The 15,309-nt window shown below is 48.9% G+C and overlaps 5 protein-coding genes across 6 annotated transcripts; 2 read left to right on the top strand and 3 right to left on the bottom strand.

The window, feature by feature from the left end:
- Positions 1 to 2,210: 2,210 nt before the first annotated feature.
- TrAFT101_010147 (uncharacterized protein) lies at positions 2,211 to 3,404 on the top strand (the record flags this gene model as incomplete). Its single annotated transcript, XM_066128858.1, has 2 exons — positions 2,211 to 2,223; positions 3,256 to 3,404. The coding sequence occupies 2 exons, from the start codon at positions 2,211 to 2,213 to the stop codon at positions 3,402 to 3,404; spliced, it is 162 nt and encodes a 53-aa protein (XP_065984983.1).
- A 342-nt stretch (positions 3,405 to 3,746) lies between these two features.
- On the bottom strand, positions 3,747 to 4,721 carry TrAFT101_010148 (uncharacterized protein; the record flags this gene model as incomplete). The annotated part of the gene is made up of 1 exon (XM_024903800.2): positions 3,747 to 4,721. The coding sequence occupies one exon, from the start codon at positions 4,719 to 4,721 to the stop codon at positions 3,747 to 3,749; it is 975 nt and encodes a 324-aa protein (XP_024760908.2).
- An 825-nt stretch (positions 4,722 to 5,546) lies between these two features.
- Positions 5,547 to 8,761, bottom strand: TrAFT101_010149 (uncharacterized protein). 2 transcript variants are annotated; one of them, XM_066128859.1, is made up of 4 exons: positions 8,091 to 8,761; positions 6,408 to 7,281; positions 6,206 to 6,312; positions 5,547 to 6,044 (listed from the first exon to the last, which is right to left on the bottom strand). In XM_066128859.1, exons 2-4 carry the CDS (start codon positions 7,261 to 7,263, stop codon positions 5,784 to 5,786), a joined length of 1,224 nt encoding a protein of 407 aa, XP_065984984.1. In that variant the 5' UTR covers positions 7,264 to 7,281; positions 8,091 to 8,761; the 3' UTR covers positions 5,547 to 5,783. The 2 variants fall into 2 exon arrangements, with proteins under 2 accessions (XP_065984984.1, XP_024760907.2); XM_024906506.2 differs by lacking the exon at positions 8,091 to 8,761 and having other exon boundaries at positions 6,408 to 8,021.
- A 486-nt stretch (positions 8,762 to 9,247) lies between these two features.
- Positions 9,248 to 10,706, top strand: TrAFT101_010150 (uncharacterized protein). Its single transcript, XM_024903799.2, has 2 exons — positions 9,248 to 9,684; positions 9,762 to 10,706. Exons 1-2 carry the CDS (start codon positions 9,394 to 9,396, stop codon positions 10,548 to 10,550), a joined length of 1,080 nt encoding a protein of 359 aa, XP_024760905.1. The 5' UTR covers positions 9,248 to 9,393; the 3' UTR covers positions 10,551 to 10,706.
- Positions 10,695 to 14,749, bottom strand: TrAFT101_010151 (uncharacterized protein; the record flags this gene model as incomplete). The annotated part of the gene is made up of 2 exons (XM_024910587.2): positions 10,695 to 10,776; positions 11,100 to 14,749. 2 exons carry the CDS (start codon positions 14,747 to 14,749, stop codon positions 10,695 to 10,697), a joined length of 3,732 nt encoding a protein of 1,243 aa, XP_024760904.2.
- Positions 14,750 to 15,309: the final 560 nt, after the last annotated feature.

A 15,309-nucleotide genomic window follows, 5' to 3' on the forward strand; every position in this document is an offset into this window, starting at 1 on the left:
TTTATTAGCAGCGGCGCTAGCAAAGTATTATTGTTTGATTTTTTTTTTTTTTTCTGTTTTATCTTGTCCTGTTGCAAATTTGCTTGCAAGCAGTTAGTAGTGCATACGTAGGTTGCGGACGGGATTCTCCGTGTCCATAGCATTTCGCATCATGGCACGGCATGGCACCACCCAATTTGCTGATCGGCGCATTGGCTGATGCGATTTGCGCTGCACCAACTAGTAATCTTGATATCACGGGGCCCGCGACCGAGTAGCATTGTCTGATCTGATCTGGCCTGGCCTGGCCTGATTCTGCTTCCGGCAAGAAATCAGTTCCCTTTCGATTCACCTTCCGTTCAGTGACAGGCACAGGGTCGAGCTCAACTCAACTCTGCCCGAGTCAACATACCTGCACTGTGCGCTAGCCTGCGTCAACGGCAATCAATAGTGACATGCAACTCGCAAGTACTTCGTCAAACCCGCAGAGGCCCCAGCCCCGATGGCAACAAACGCTCAGGCAAGCACGCGTATGTTTGTCATCTTTTTTTTTTTTTTTTTTTTTTTTTTTTTTTTTTTTTTTTTTTTTAGAAGCCAAGGCTGCTACTACTGCTTTGTACGGATGCCCCCGAGATCCGAGTGCTTGCATAATTGCCCAGTAAGCGTGAGTCACCAGCTTGCAGATGCTGCGACATGGTCTTACGTGTACAAGTACTCGCGGTCACCGAGAAGTTCCATGCACCGTACAGGTCACCGGTACTTGGCGCTCACCGCGTATTGCATGCATGCACATGCATCTGAAATGATGAAATTTTCTTCCCCCTTCTTCATCAACCCGCCCGGGATAGGAGCCCCTGCAGACGCCCAGCTATCGCTGCAGATGGCTTTGTACGAATATGGAGTGTTGCTCGGCACTCGATTGTTTACAATGAGGGCGCTCCCTGGCGCCTTGTCGTATTCTTACCAGCGTCACGGATCCCGCGGGGCCTGGTGCTCAGCCTCCAGCTTACAGCATACAGCAGTCATGCTCATGCCAACCTTGACGCAGCCACACCCGCCACCCAAGCCGTGAACAAACAACAAACGATCGCCCGTGTCACCCCCCCAGTCCTGGCCCTCTTCCGGGTCCCGACCATTTAGCTTCAAGCCATCGAGGCCCGAGCGACCAACGGCCGGCGGCACTGCTCCAGCAGGTCCAGATAAGCATCCATCCCTCCAAATGCAGGCTAGCAACATGTAGCTCTGCCACCCAACCGTCGTCTCTCCTCAGCGTTAGACCCTCGGCTCTGCTCGACTCCACTCCTCTTCCGTCTTCCCCGCAATTGAAAAAACGAGGCAAGGAGAAAAAGGGCAATGCTCGTCTGCCAAGCCCAGCAGCCTCTCAGAGCTAGCAGATGCTAGTTTGAGAGCATGTGCTCAAAGTTTAACTTGCCGCTTTCAGCAGCAGCCAGTCTGCCGTATATGGCGACTCTGCTCAACAGAGCCCCCCCTTTGGTAAGTCCCCAATACGAGTGTGCAAGCAGTGTCCAACATGCCGGGATATCACGAAACGGAGCCATCAATACTACTACATACTGTACGCCGCATACTGCAGGTGACAATGGACAAATAGCTACGGGGCACCACTGGTAAGAAGCGGTATGCGTGAGCGGGGGTGCCATGCCCCGTGGAAGAGAAAAGAAAACAACAGCACCGCCTGTCCTCCGCGCACGACTAGTTCGTGCCGTTCACTTCGTAAGCAGCCTTGAATCATGAATCACGAAACATGCTAGTCGGCCATTTGTCCCCATCCACGTCGACGCTGTCCACAGCCCAGGCTTGATCCTGATTCTCCGCACTTGCAGTAGCTCCTGTGAGGGGGCAAAGATTGAGGTAACACGTGCTCTACCTCCTGCCTTGGGTCTCGCACGTGTCCAGGTACACCCACAGCAGAGAGCTGTTTGGCCGTGTAAGAGTGGGAAGAAAAAGAAAGAAAGAAAGAAAAGAGGAATGGACTTGACAGCTGGGGTGCCTGTATGGAGTGCAAAGTACATGCGGCTACAACAGCCTTGGCAAATAGAGCTGGTTCTTGGCAAAAGTTTACTCGCTGCCTGCGCCTCCACCCGATTACAGCCAAGATACCGATTACACGTATACAATAAAATGATAGAAACGACAAAGTGACAATTGAATAGGTAGTAGTACTACTCTATCCAGTAGGCCGTTAATGTAGAAGAGGGTGGGGTTGAGAGATGGACGCAGAGAGTGTTAAACTGTAGCCTGATAGGCAGAAACTCTCCCAGCTTGTAGTTTCACTATTGGACAAAAAAAAAAAAAAAAAAAAAGAATTGTGTGAATACCTACTTGAATACTCAAAAGAGACCTCGGATGAAGAATATGGCATCCTGTCTTATTCCGAAGACCAGATTCTTAGAACCAATGGTGGAATACAACCGCTTACAGCATAATCCCCGCTGACTAATAAGGACTGAGACGCAAAATGAAAATGCAGTATAATCAGTATAGTCATTACATATATATATAGTATATGTATAACCACCTTTACAATAACACATATAGCATAATAACAGTGTGTGGAATAATTAAGCCATGTGTTTAAGGTCATAACACCCCCCTTTTATTCTATTTCCTTCTTAACTGTGGCCCAACATCTCATGTACACCAAGCATGCCAAACAAGAGAGAGAGGAGCAGCTATGCAAGTACATGAACATACACAATACAAAATTGAATACACACGTGTCTTTTGTTTTCTGCTTCAATCAACTTTCACAGCTACAACGAGAACTTGGATCGGGCGAGAAAGTGTTGCTGGCATTCACAGATAGGCGCAAGTGATATAATCACGATGATTGAATGGAGAGAATTGTTTTATGATGTTTATATCAAGCATATCAATTAAAGCAAAAATCTATAACGCCAACCTTACCCCCTAACGACCACTGCTTTTCTTTTATACTTTCTCTCTTTGTCAAGAATACCAACTTTCTCCCACAAAGAGTATCCCCTTTTTGTTGCCTTGTTTTCCTCCAGAGAATCATGATTCCTTATACTTGTATCTCGCGAATATCAGCTACTAGAAGGTATTTTCCTTACTGCAACAATCACTCATTAGGCACTAATAGGTACATCTGTAACTCAAAACCTCGGTAGGTAGCCATCAAATACCTATCCACTCAATATTTGTCCATCCAATGCCTACTTCTCTCCATCTTCATACCCCTCCTTTTTTTTTTTTTTTTCTCCTTAGTCTGTTCACTACTCGCTCTTTCTTCAGAAACCATGCGCTGCCAGCAGGTAAGACTACAAGTTGAAAGGCGACTCGATGTCCTTCATATACGAGTCAAGCCAGAGCAGATCAGCAAGCTCTTTTTCAACAACTGGCGAAGCAAGAGATGTGCCCTCACTGGCGGTTGGAATAGGTGACACATCCAACAGACTACTGTTCTCGCTTAGGAAAGATAGATCCGTACTCATTTCGGTAGTTACAGAGCTGAGTGTATCATCGGCATTTGTGCGACTGGTATTAGTACTTTTCTCGCTTGGGGAAGTTGAACCCGGTTCAGTCTTTGGAAGAGTCATCTCCGGCTCCTTCTCCTCTTCCGAAGATCTTATTTTTTTGCGACTTTTGCCACTGCTGGGGTCGATTTTGCGCTTCAAGTCAGCCTTGGTGGCCGAAACTCCAGAGCCTGCCTTGAGGGCCTCAGTTCTTTTCTTAGCACTTTCCAGCTCTTCCCCTTGCAGCACACGCCAGTGACCGTCAGAGCACTAGTAAGACTCGCACTGGCTGTCGCCATCGGACAGGGTTCGTTTCTTGTCGGTAAGAGTAAATCGGCGTTCATTTTTGATGCGGCCCCTTGTGTATGGAGGAGGCTTGGTTTGGTTGTCCAGCACGGCATTTTTTTGTCTTTCGGCCTCGTTTCTCAGAGCAGCTTCAGTGTCTCGTTTGACTGGATCCGAGAAGCTGGCGCCTACCACAGTTGGATACGCAGCTGTACTTTTGCCTTTCTTCACGGCAGCAGCGTGAGCCGCCTTGGCGTCGTCCACAATCTTATCGATCGCGGCATTGAAGTTGGCGATTTCTTTCCTCGAAGCGCTCCTTAGTTTTTGTAACCGGTCAAGCGTTTGCTCTCTTATTTCAGGCACAACTGGAACTCCGCGGATGATACCATCTTTGACCTGACTTTGGAGCACCATGATCTCCTTCGCAGCAGTTATCCAATCGCCAGGGTAGAGACCTTCGCGCCGCGCCATTTTACGCAATTCGACTAATCCCGGGTGTATTTGCCAATTTTCACCACTGCCACCGACGGTCCAAGTGAACGGCTCATGTTCTTGCTGCCCACCCCGAGTATTGTTGCTAAGTTGGTGCTGGGCTGCAGGTGTTGGGTTACGATTCCAGCATGGAGCGTCCGGAGGAGGAAAGTGATATGCCGGAGGGCTGCGCACAGGCTGGCCGGGAATTGCGAATCGGCGTGCCATCATCTCCCACTCGTCTGGCTTGATTTGCTGGTCTCTAAGAATAAATGAAGGAATAGGCGGTAGAGAAGCAGTTGGGCGAAAAGATGGGAGAAAAGGTGGATTGTATTGTGCAATAGGCGGATCATTCGAGTTGCCTTTGTCGAGCTCAGCAGGTTGTCGATTACCCGAGTTGTCTTGAGAGGGCCCGGCAAGTATGCCGAACACGTCCTCTGGGTAGAGCCCACCTGGATTGGCGGTAAAGCAGTTGAATCGATACGCCATTTTGTTTGTAAGTGGTTATATGTGGGTAGTAGTTATTCTGGCGAAGAAGGTTGTAGGGGGAAAAAGAAAGGGAAGAAGGAGAAGTGAAAGGGGAGGAAGGGTTATGCAGATACTTATATGCATGTACCATTGGAAAACTCAAAGGCCAGACTACTTTTTCAGTTTTAAGCTTGAGCTTTTTTTTCGTCTGATTTCAATGCAAATACCAATTTAACTCACTTGTGAAGCCGGACTGAACTTTCTCCAAATCTACGCACGTTCTACGGCAGTGTTTTCGTTTGCCAGCTGGCGGACGAGGGGGCCTGCATCAATGCATTACCATTACACTTAAATCTTCTATTATTTGCCTGACTCCGTTAGGTGTCTCTCTTATGGCGTACGCCTTTGAGTTTGAGCAAGATTTCATCTTTGGTAGTTCTCCGTAGGCCAAGTTTCAGTGTCCGTTATATAAATTAGTAGTTACCATGGCGATACCAAGCCATCAACGCCACCAGCTTAGTAGTCGATCTCCATTACTACAGTAAACTATAAATTTCTAGAAGCCCGTTAAGCTTCAGGCCTTGAGCATTAATATCAGCGTAACAGAAATGAACTTCTATTGCTGTAAAGCTACACAAGCCCCCTGACGATGGCTTCACAGACGCCTTGTGAGCCGCTCATACTTATTAACTTCATCTAATTCACCATCTTCTTCATCATATCTGAGGCATACATGCATCTTCAAGTACCCTCGCCCCAGTACACGCCATCTCTACCCGAGATAACACCGTGGGGCTGGAAAAGAAAAGCGCACAGAATGCGCAAGGATCAACTACTTGGCATTGCTAGCGAGATATCAAACGTTGAAAATGCTCAATTATCATGCAGTTATTACCAATTTTCTAATCATTATTAATTCTAGCCACGCCCATGAACCCAAATCCCAGTGTCATTGGCCTCAAAGCGTAAATTACATACGAAGCTTTGCTTTCTTGTGGCAATTTTCGTTTTTGCCTAGCGATGAGGAGCTCGAATACGAAAGCCTCTTGTAGCCTCGTTTCAGCCTTGTTCCAGCTTTATTCTCTAAGCCACCTCTGTTACCAGCTTTGCTGGTGCAGCCGATGGCTGTTGGCTCTTGTCGCCGAATAGGATGCCAGACGGTCCCTCAACAATTTCATCGGGAACAGCAATTCGGCTGCCGCTCTTATTACTAACCCAGCGAATAAAGATGGGGTCGGGTTTTTGCGCATTCTGGTCCTGTGAGTCAGCGGCCGCGGCCGCGGCAGCTGCTTTGCGATTAATTTTCGGGGCCTGCTTCTTCAAAAGCTTGTTGATGGTCTCCATCTATAGAGCAGTGTGTTAGCAATAGTGTAATACACAATAGACGTGTGTAAAATGATGTGTGTTGATATATATATATATATATATATATATACGCGTGTTTATATGCATATATGTATATCAATGGACGTGGAAGCAAGAAAGGCGGAAATTTTGTCACTTACTTTGACTTCCTCATTCCGCTTCTCGCTGAGATTCCGTCGCCTTCTCGCCATCTCCTGACGACGCATAGATAGTTCTTCCGCGGTAAAGACCTTCTTAACTTGAATCTCTGTAGTTAAAAGTAGGTAAGCGCACTTTGATCAAGGGAAAATACCTTGTACACTGCGTCTCACACAGATGTGTAGATGCATGAGGAAGACTCACCATCAGGCAATTTCATAAACTCTTGTGGTATATCCTCGAACCGAGCCCTCTGTCGCTTGGTCATTTTCGCGAGGTCTGGTGTCTCCGCTCGGCTACCCTCCTCACTATCGAGATCTGAATCGCCGTTTGCTCCTGGCGCCATAGTCATCTCATCATCCTCTTCTTCTTCCTCCTCCTCCTCCTCCTCTTCTTCAATGTCATCCTCATCGCCAGCAACCTCGATTTCTTCTCCCTCAGCATCTTCGTCATCTCCCATTGTCCGATCGCCATAAACGATGGTGTCGTCGCCGATGTCGCTATCGGCAGGGTCACTAAGCTCGTCATCTTCTTCCTCATCTTCGTCATCATCCCGATTAGCCCTGGATGTGGTGACCTTCACCGTAGGCCTGGGCTTGGTAGATCTTGAGTTCTTTGCTGAGGGGCGTCCAGCCGTTTTGGGCGCCACGTCAGTGTCATCTTCACCTTCTGCATCAACGTCCATCTCATCCTCGCCTTCGGCATCTTCGTCGCCAAGCTCTTCCATATCATCGTCGTCCTCTGCTCTCGCGTCCTCCTCGTCCTCATCGTCGTCATCGTCATCGTCATCGTCATCTTCAACTTCTACCTCTTCTTCCTCTTCCTCATCTTCATCATCAGGACTCGAGTCGATTACATAGCTCTTTTTAGCGCCACGGTTACGCTTTCCGAGCACAATTTCGCCGCCCTCAAAGGCATCGGTCCCCCGGCGATTGCCTCCTCGGGTGCTTTGCCGTGGTTTACTAGTGGGGAGCTTGACTGTAACGCTGGAATGGGTCTCTTCTGGCGATGAGGCCGTATCGCGCGAGGCAGCGCCCCGTCCTGTCCGTCGTGATGACATGCTAGTACCTGTGTCTTCCTTTTCGCTCATGTCAGCCCATCTGGCGTGGACAGAAATGACCTCCTTCGCCTTTGCGGCGGCAGAACGCCGTGGCCGTGAAGACATGATATGCGGCCTGCACTCGCAGATGCCCGGGGTGCTTCAATATTGCTGGGTCTGGGATTTTGTCGTGCGCGGCGGCCTTTGCAGACGAGGAGTCGCCGTGGCGGGCGTTGCGACCGTGACGGAGATGGGGATGATGATTGTGCCTGGGTGACATGCACCTGCGGCATGTAATGTAGTTGGGATAAGCTCGGGGTCTAGCCACTAAGCCAGGCCCGCGTAACTGGGCTCTGGACGGACGCGAGCCTCTCTCAGGCAATTTCCACGCCATAGCACGAGCGGTGTCTGTGGTGCCGGCTGATCCAGGCCCCAAAACAGCAACCGCCCTGCGGCCTTGGGCCTTGGAGACGCTCTGCGTGCATTGCGCACCACCATCCACGTCTTTGATTCGGCATTCAGCCTTGCTGAGTGGCGCCGGCCCAAAGCAGCATGCGGCGTAGGCCAATGCCCACTTCATCGTCTCCATCGCTTGAAAGAGACAGTGGCATGTTCGATTCTCGCCAATTGCCGCTTTGAGTCGAGATGCCGCACTTGACAGCCACCGTCGGCGGCAAAATAGGAAGTGCAACGATGCAGCCAATGGCCGTGATAACGCCCCCGGCGATTCCTGTCGAATAGAGTGATGGGTGCGCAAGATGGGGTCAAGTAGCAACCCGCCGAGAGAGCAATTGGACTGATCAAACAGAAAAGAACTGTGTACAAGGTACCCGGCTTGCCTTACTCACCTTATAGGCCAAGGATGGCTGTTGTTGGAGTTGCTCTTATTGGTCCCAAGCCCGTGCAATCACGATACGCGTGCCGCAGGCGTTGCTTGTATGCGAGAGCAGGTACTTACTTTGCGGTATCAGTACTACCACCTTGGATTGGCAGCAGATATGCCGCGATCAGCGTGCAGTCGTCGTGATTTGCTCGGCTCTGACGGTCAGCAGCACCACGTCGGGCCAGTGGTGGTGGGTGCTACGAGCAGCTCAAGCCGTTGGCTCAATGCAACGCTACTGTGTCTCAAGGATGCAGGCGAGTCGGATCCGATGGCGGTTGAGAGAGTTGCTGCGATGATGGAAGCTGCCAGGGCCCGGCTTTCAACGCAAGGATCCAGCCGCAGCAAAACTCAGAGGCGTGTCTGTTATTGTTCTCAATGCGCGAAGGATGAAGGGAAAGCCGCTTCGAGAGCTTTTATCTCATTCGCCTGGAAGAAGGGAGAAAGAGCCCGGTTGAGGATGCCGCAATGTGTGCGCGTTGCTTCAGCAGCTATCAGTCTTACTTACTCAATGGCCGCATCGCAATCTCAGCGATTTATGGTGCTGAAGGCCGCTGATGGCTCAGAACATTGAAGTTTGCTCGCCCCTTGGGCCCACTTTTGTGACTTTTCTCAGCTGCTCTACATGTTTATACATGTATTTTACCAAGGTATTACGGAGTAATACTGCCTACTGGTAGTACGAAGAAAGGTATTGATAGATGACAAAATGCGCATAAGGAGCAATGGTCATTTTTTATAATCATGGCCTGTCATTTATCACACAGCATATTGACTGCATCCAACCCCATATAAATCTGCGAATACCTATACTTTGATGTCGCCCGTACTCTTCTGGGCAATGCGCGACTGACGAGCCTTGTCAGAGCATGTATTGCCGCGAATCGCTGTATCGTACAAATATAGTGAAACCCACGGACGCTCGGGGATAACTTCTGTCATACTGGATCACGGCAAGTTTTGCATCCCTACAATGGCCCTGCATGGCCAATTCGACTAGTGCTGCTAAGTTATATATCTGGTACTGCTGTACTTTGGCAGATGGCAGAACGCACTTGATGCTACGCAGTACCTGCAGGCACACTAAACTAGGTGGTTACTAAGCCGCGCCTCCATCATTGCGCGCCCGCGTCTAGCATGTGCCGAGGCCTGTCCCAGCCGGATCTTACCCGGCCAACCGGCGGCTCCTTGGTTATCCGGGGTGTAAATGTTGTTGATGCGCCTTCGCTTCAGCTGAAGACCATGTGAATTTCCGACAAGATAAATTTCCAATGGACGACTCAGAGGGGAAAACATCAACCGACAGCGTGCCCAAGTGGCAGCTCAACCTGCCCAGCGATGAGCCAGCAGCTGATGCGCCGCAGTCACAAGCAGAAGATGCCCAGTCAGATAAGCTGGAGGTCGCGAGACGATTCCTGGAGGATGACGCCGTCAAGACTGCTCCGCGAGATGTCAAGATCGACTTTCTGAAATCAAAGGGTGTTGAAGACGAAGATATCCAGTTTCTTCTAAACGAGCCTGAAGGAGAGCCATCAGCGACGGAAGATTCAGTCCCAACAGACGTAAGTAGAATGCAATTCTATCTGGGCGTCGTTTCAAGACCGCATGCCTCACGACCGAGCCTAACACCACGACGCAGGAGTCCAACCAGAAAGCACTATCAGTGCTAGAAAAATCATTTGCCCCTACACCACCGGCCGCTCCCGCGCCGCCGACGTCTATTCTCGCAGGAAGCGATCGGCCTCCTGTAGTGACATATCCCGAGTTCCTCACCAAGCCGCAGAATGACCCCCCCTTGGTCACGACCAACGGGCTCCTTAATACTCTCTATGCCTTTGGTGGCCTTTCTACCCTTCTATACGGCGCGAGTAAATACGCCGTTGAGCCGATGGTGGAGAAACAAACAAGCGCGCGGATTGACCTGCACGAGACCACCTCCAAGAAGCTAGAGAGTATTCTCACACAGCTTGAAGGCACCGTCTCCGTTGTCCCATCATATAACAAGACTGGGTCAAATGCTGCTTCAGAGGCCGACGATGTCGATGACCCCTCCGAAATGTTCCACCGAGACATTGGCACGCAGACAACCTCCCCTCTCACCTCTTCGTCAAAGGGCAAAGATGAGGCCCAGTCGAAGCTCCAAGCAGACCGTCTTTCAAAGCTAGCCAAGTCTCTCACAGGGCTCACCAACGACTACAAAAAGCAGAGCACCGACTCTGAAAATATCAAGGCTTTCTTGGACACCTTCCGCGATGAGCTTGACACTATGACGTACGGCCATCATGCCGAGATATTCGGTGCCTACGATATAAACAAGAAGAAGAAGAAGACCGACTCCGAAGACGAGATTCGAAAAGTGAGAGATAATATTAGGAGGATAAAGGGAGTTTTGTTGAGTGCACGGACATTCCCTACATCTGCCAGGTGAGGCAGAAATAACACCTACCTATCCGGGGAGATGGTTTTTCTTTAATACAATAGCTGTGATTTGATACATAGAGCATTTACTTGATAAGAGCATGTAAGGATCTGATTTAGGGTAGTTTGATAATAGTGTTTCCTATAGCTATAATTACATTTTCTGTCGACATGTATGCTGCTCTGCTAGGTGCATTTCCGTATATATCGCTCTCTCCCATGCCCCATTGCGATCACTTCAAGTACATCAGATGGAGTATATAAACAGATAGAAAGAAAGAAATGAACCACCAACAAACACGGAAAGAAATAAAGGGGGGAAAAAAAATAGCAGAAGAGGGATAGGAAGAAAAGAAACGGACAGAGAAAGGCAAAATCAAATCGCTTTATGCTTGGGGTTATGTCGGACGACACAATCCCTCAACCCTTTTTGTGCAAAAACTCCTCAATTTTGTACAGTTTAAAAAAACTTTCCCAAGGCACAACTTTGATGTGCTCAAACCCTCGTCCTTCTTCGCACTGCTCGCTGTACCAATCCATCGTCGGCCTAAAAACATACTCAAAGTTGGTCCCTTCTAACTTGGGATCTGCTTCTCGTGCCCATTGGTGTAATCGGTTTCTGCATCTTGTATACGGCTTTTGGTTGTTGCCGCTGGGTGGATGGAAAATTATTTTTGGGGTTGATAATGTGTCCTCTTGAAGTGGCAAGTTTATCTTCGTGATATCGTCATTCATAGCGACCCCATCGCTCTTCTGGTTTTCCGATAACTTCTCACGAGTGGCCAAGCTCCAGCCCCTAAGAGGAACTTCCTTAGCTGGTGCAGGTATCCAGTCCCTAACCTTCCCTAGCAAGCTATCAAGCCATCGCATTGTGACATCCAGAGCACTACAGCCAGCCCTAGCCCCAAAAGAACCAACCCACACTTTTTCAAGGTCCAGTATACCTTTTGTTTTTTCTTCTAAGTACTTTATCAAATGCTGTTGGGATTCAAGAAGGTCTGAGTAGCAAAAGCTTTTACCTTCACTGAGCATCTTTGAATAACGTATGTCCCAGATGAACATCTCAGATTTTTTCCATGGCCGTATATGCGGACTTATAGCCCGGAATATAACAGCCCACGGCGAGCGTTTGGTATTGTGTACTCCGCGCGATGATGACGCCTGGCGTTCGTCAAGAGTGTAGAACAATCCGGCATATGAATTCCGGCTTTGCCTAGCCGTGTTAAAGGTTCTCCAGAAATGATTGAACCACTCATCATAGTTTTTATATTTTGGGTCGATGTCCCCAAGCCAAAACGAAACATTCGACGTAGAGTACCCCACTGGAAACCAGAACAGCTTCACGGGACACCACTCACCCCTTTGCGACTTCTCTATTTCGGCCAATTCAAATGCTAACTGAGAGCTCTCATCATCTCGATTCGGCCGTTGTGCCGAAGGAGACGTGGCTAAAGTAGAGTCAAGGCTGTCTGTAAGATCTGACTCTACGCTGTCCGGATCGGTTATGATAGACTTTGAGTAATTTGGTGTTCTTAGGATCCTCGAGAGGCGTACCTTAGTCTGCGAGTCGGAACCTACAACGGAATATCTGCGGAACTGGTCTATGTTCAGAGTAGACCAGTATCCAAACCAGTTAACCAAGCTCTGTTCATCGTTGCCATCAATCGATTCAGGAGCAGCAACAATGTAGTTAGTTCTTTCATAGACGGCATCAAAAACAAGCTGCTGAAGAAGTTTAAAAGACTTGTTTCGACATTCAATTGCTTTATCGGATATACCAGCAGCTTCCAGTTCCTCTTGTGAAGCTGTAACTGGTAGTGTGCGCCTCAGTAGCATCTTCTCGTAGATTAGGTTGTGCATCCATTCGTCCACTTTTGCGCAGAGAACCAACTTTCTAGGTCGTCTCATGTCATTTTTGACGTGAATATTCCAGAACCATTTCAAGAAGGTATACGCTTGCCCCGGTTCGGAGACGAGGAAGCTTGGAGTAATTAAATAGGCGGCTCCAAGATCGAATACACGCTGAAGATGAACATCACCTAGGGGGGAGACTGTCAAGTCGCCAGAACCGAATAAAGGGACTGGTGCCAGAGAACGGCCAAACATCCAAAAACTAAAGCTTGCCCTACGCTCATGCAGTAGACCATGAAGCTTGGGAAATAGCCGTATAAACCAGAGTCCGTCTTCGTGAATAATGACAGTACCATGAGGCAGTTCTAAGAAGCTAGACCAATGGCCAACGCTGAAACTGGTCCGAACATCGCTGTTACTATCATAAATCCTCAGCCACCAGGATAACATAGCAGCCTCTTGTTCAGCACGAGGGGGAAAAGCCAAGAAAAAGTTGTGCTTTTGAGCATTTCTCGCGTCAGGGGGCAGCAAGTGCTCATATTTCCCCCCAAAAACATGATCCAAGGGCCTTGGATACGATGCTGAGCTCATGATATCCTTGTTTGACATCCTCAGTCGTGGGGCGGGAGCTAGCATCGACGATCCTAGGGAACTGAGTGGTTCGAAAATTGTATACTCCAGAGTTATCTTGTCGGAATTTGGCGTTGCTTGACTATTAGGAAACAAAACCACATAATATCTTTCATTGGAACATAGCAACCCAAGATTCGCGAGTCTCAGATTGTCTGCCAAATTACTGAGACGGATATTCTCGGTAAATGACAAAGCGGTGCCTTTGCATAGCTGTGCCCTTGATAAATCAGCTCCCTTGTTTATCTGGTACGAAAAATCCTGAGCAGTGCACGTATGTGTGAAGATGAGACGGTCATCGGAACAAAATTGTGTCGCCCAAGGGGAGCTCGCTCTAGAAGGCACCCCTTCGAATGAGATAGTAACAGTATCTTGCTGGCCAGGGCCTACTTGTACCGTTTTGCTTATTGTTGTCGGATCGTTCGCCTCCTCTTTCTCAGCTCCGGGTTCTCTAGCTTCTTGATTTGATGTATCCCGAGGTGTTAGAGGCAAATGTTCAGATACAAAAAGACTATCAGTTGGATCCATTTCCATCGCCTCGTCTTCCCATTGAACAATGCCATTTTTCTTGGGGCTGGTGCTTTCGCCGTTGGAATTTTTGCTGGTTGAGGCATTATCTGCGGCTTTCTTGGTCGTTTGTTGCCCGCCTATCGTAGCTTGAGGATTATTGCGATCAAGAGAGATGAGTGCAGACGGCCGATGAGCTGGAGGGTTTAACCCTTCTTTATTCCGACGTTGCAACTCTATCTTCCTTGTAAGGCGTAAATTCAAAAACTTGGGATTCTGTTCTGGGTTTGACGCTGCTTCGCTCAATGTTCCTCTCCCTTTGCGAGTAAGACCGCCAGCGAAAACATTTGCGTATCCTGCTGACTTTGCTGATCCCCCTGCAGGTGCCCGGCTTGGAATAGAGGGTCTTTTAGGTAACTCACAAGAAAATTTTGAAGGTTGAATAGAATCTCTGTGAGGATTTGGTATTGTGACTTCGACATCTTCTGAAACCGGTCTTTCATCGCTGGGGTGGTCGAGAGCTGACTTCTCCACCAGACTTAGAACTCCTTCTGTTCCTCCTCCTGCTCTTGCTCCTCCTACTCCTTCTCTTCCTCCTCCCCCGTCAGATGTTCCAATGCAATATTCTTGGGAGACCCTTTCAGATGAGCTAATTATAGTTTGCGCTGAAGGCTCCGAAACTCTACTCTCTAAAAGATTCATAGGAGTAGATGCATTATCACTAGCAGGACTTTGAGGCAGGCTTTTTGTTGTGAGATTTGTTTCAGCCTCATCATTTTGGTCGTCTTCGTCATTTGCAAAATCGGCAAGATCTCTCAGAAGATGATTTAACGTTCTTGTCCATGCAGTCTGCGGTAAGCCACGTCTTTCTCGCACAATGTTACGAAGACGGTGTCGGGCAAGTCGAGACTCGTAGTGTTGGATGTTAGCGTTTTTCCATTCTTGGATCTTAAACCGTGGTACCAATCCTTTTCTTTGGTCTGCCTTGGCTTGCTCCCACTCGGCCATGAGTGCATCGCTTAAGTTTTCTCTGGGCTCCCATGTTGCTTCTGCCAAAGGGAGGTCTTGCCACTCAATCAGGTAGACAGGTTCTCCATTTACTTCTCTCTCGGCCAGTATCTTGGTGACAAAGAAGTCTTCTTCGGGACCTCCAGCCCCATCGTCCGTAGAAGTGACTGAAATATTCTCGTCAAGGTCTTCTTCGGGTGGTTTAGACGCCATTCTGAGGATACTGCTGTGGGGAGGCCATGTTGGAACAGGCAGCGACTGCAGCTGTTCAGCTGGCCCCGATCTGCCGGCAGCCAGCACCTAGGTACATTCACGTGATTACAGCGGAAAACAGGCGTCACTGTCGAGAATATGCTCTGTCTCGCGGTTCATGTCAATAGTCTAGCTATCTAGCAGTATATTTTTCATCCCAATGTCGCCTGTTTGCTCACAACGGATTAAACAAGTCAAGCAAGGCCAAGTATATGAGACCGACCACCTGCGCGCTGACCACAGCTAAAACAAGCTCTACGGGGCGGGTTTATTGTGGCTTAACCCCACAGCGTGTCTATGACCCCTACTGCTAGCTCCCAAGGTAGGCAGACAAACTTCCACCAAACATTTTGATGTTTGTGGTCGCTTGGACCATGGGACCTGCAGCAGGTTATAGCTCCAGCTCTGACGCTGCCTAGATAGGCTGCTGGACAGCTAGATCTGTCTCCGTCGTAATCTTATGCACCTCTTTAGCACCTCTCCCGCTCAGGAGAGAAAAGGGGGAGAGTGTGTTTCTGTGT

The sequence above is a fragment of the Trichoderma asperellum genome, chromosome 6, assembly GCF_020647865.1.
Source record: "Trichoderma asperellum chromosome 6, complete sequence".
NCBI lineage: Eukaryota > Fungi > Ascomycota > Sordariomycetes > Hypocreales > Hypocreaceae > Trichoderma > Trichoderma asperellum.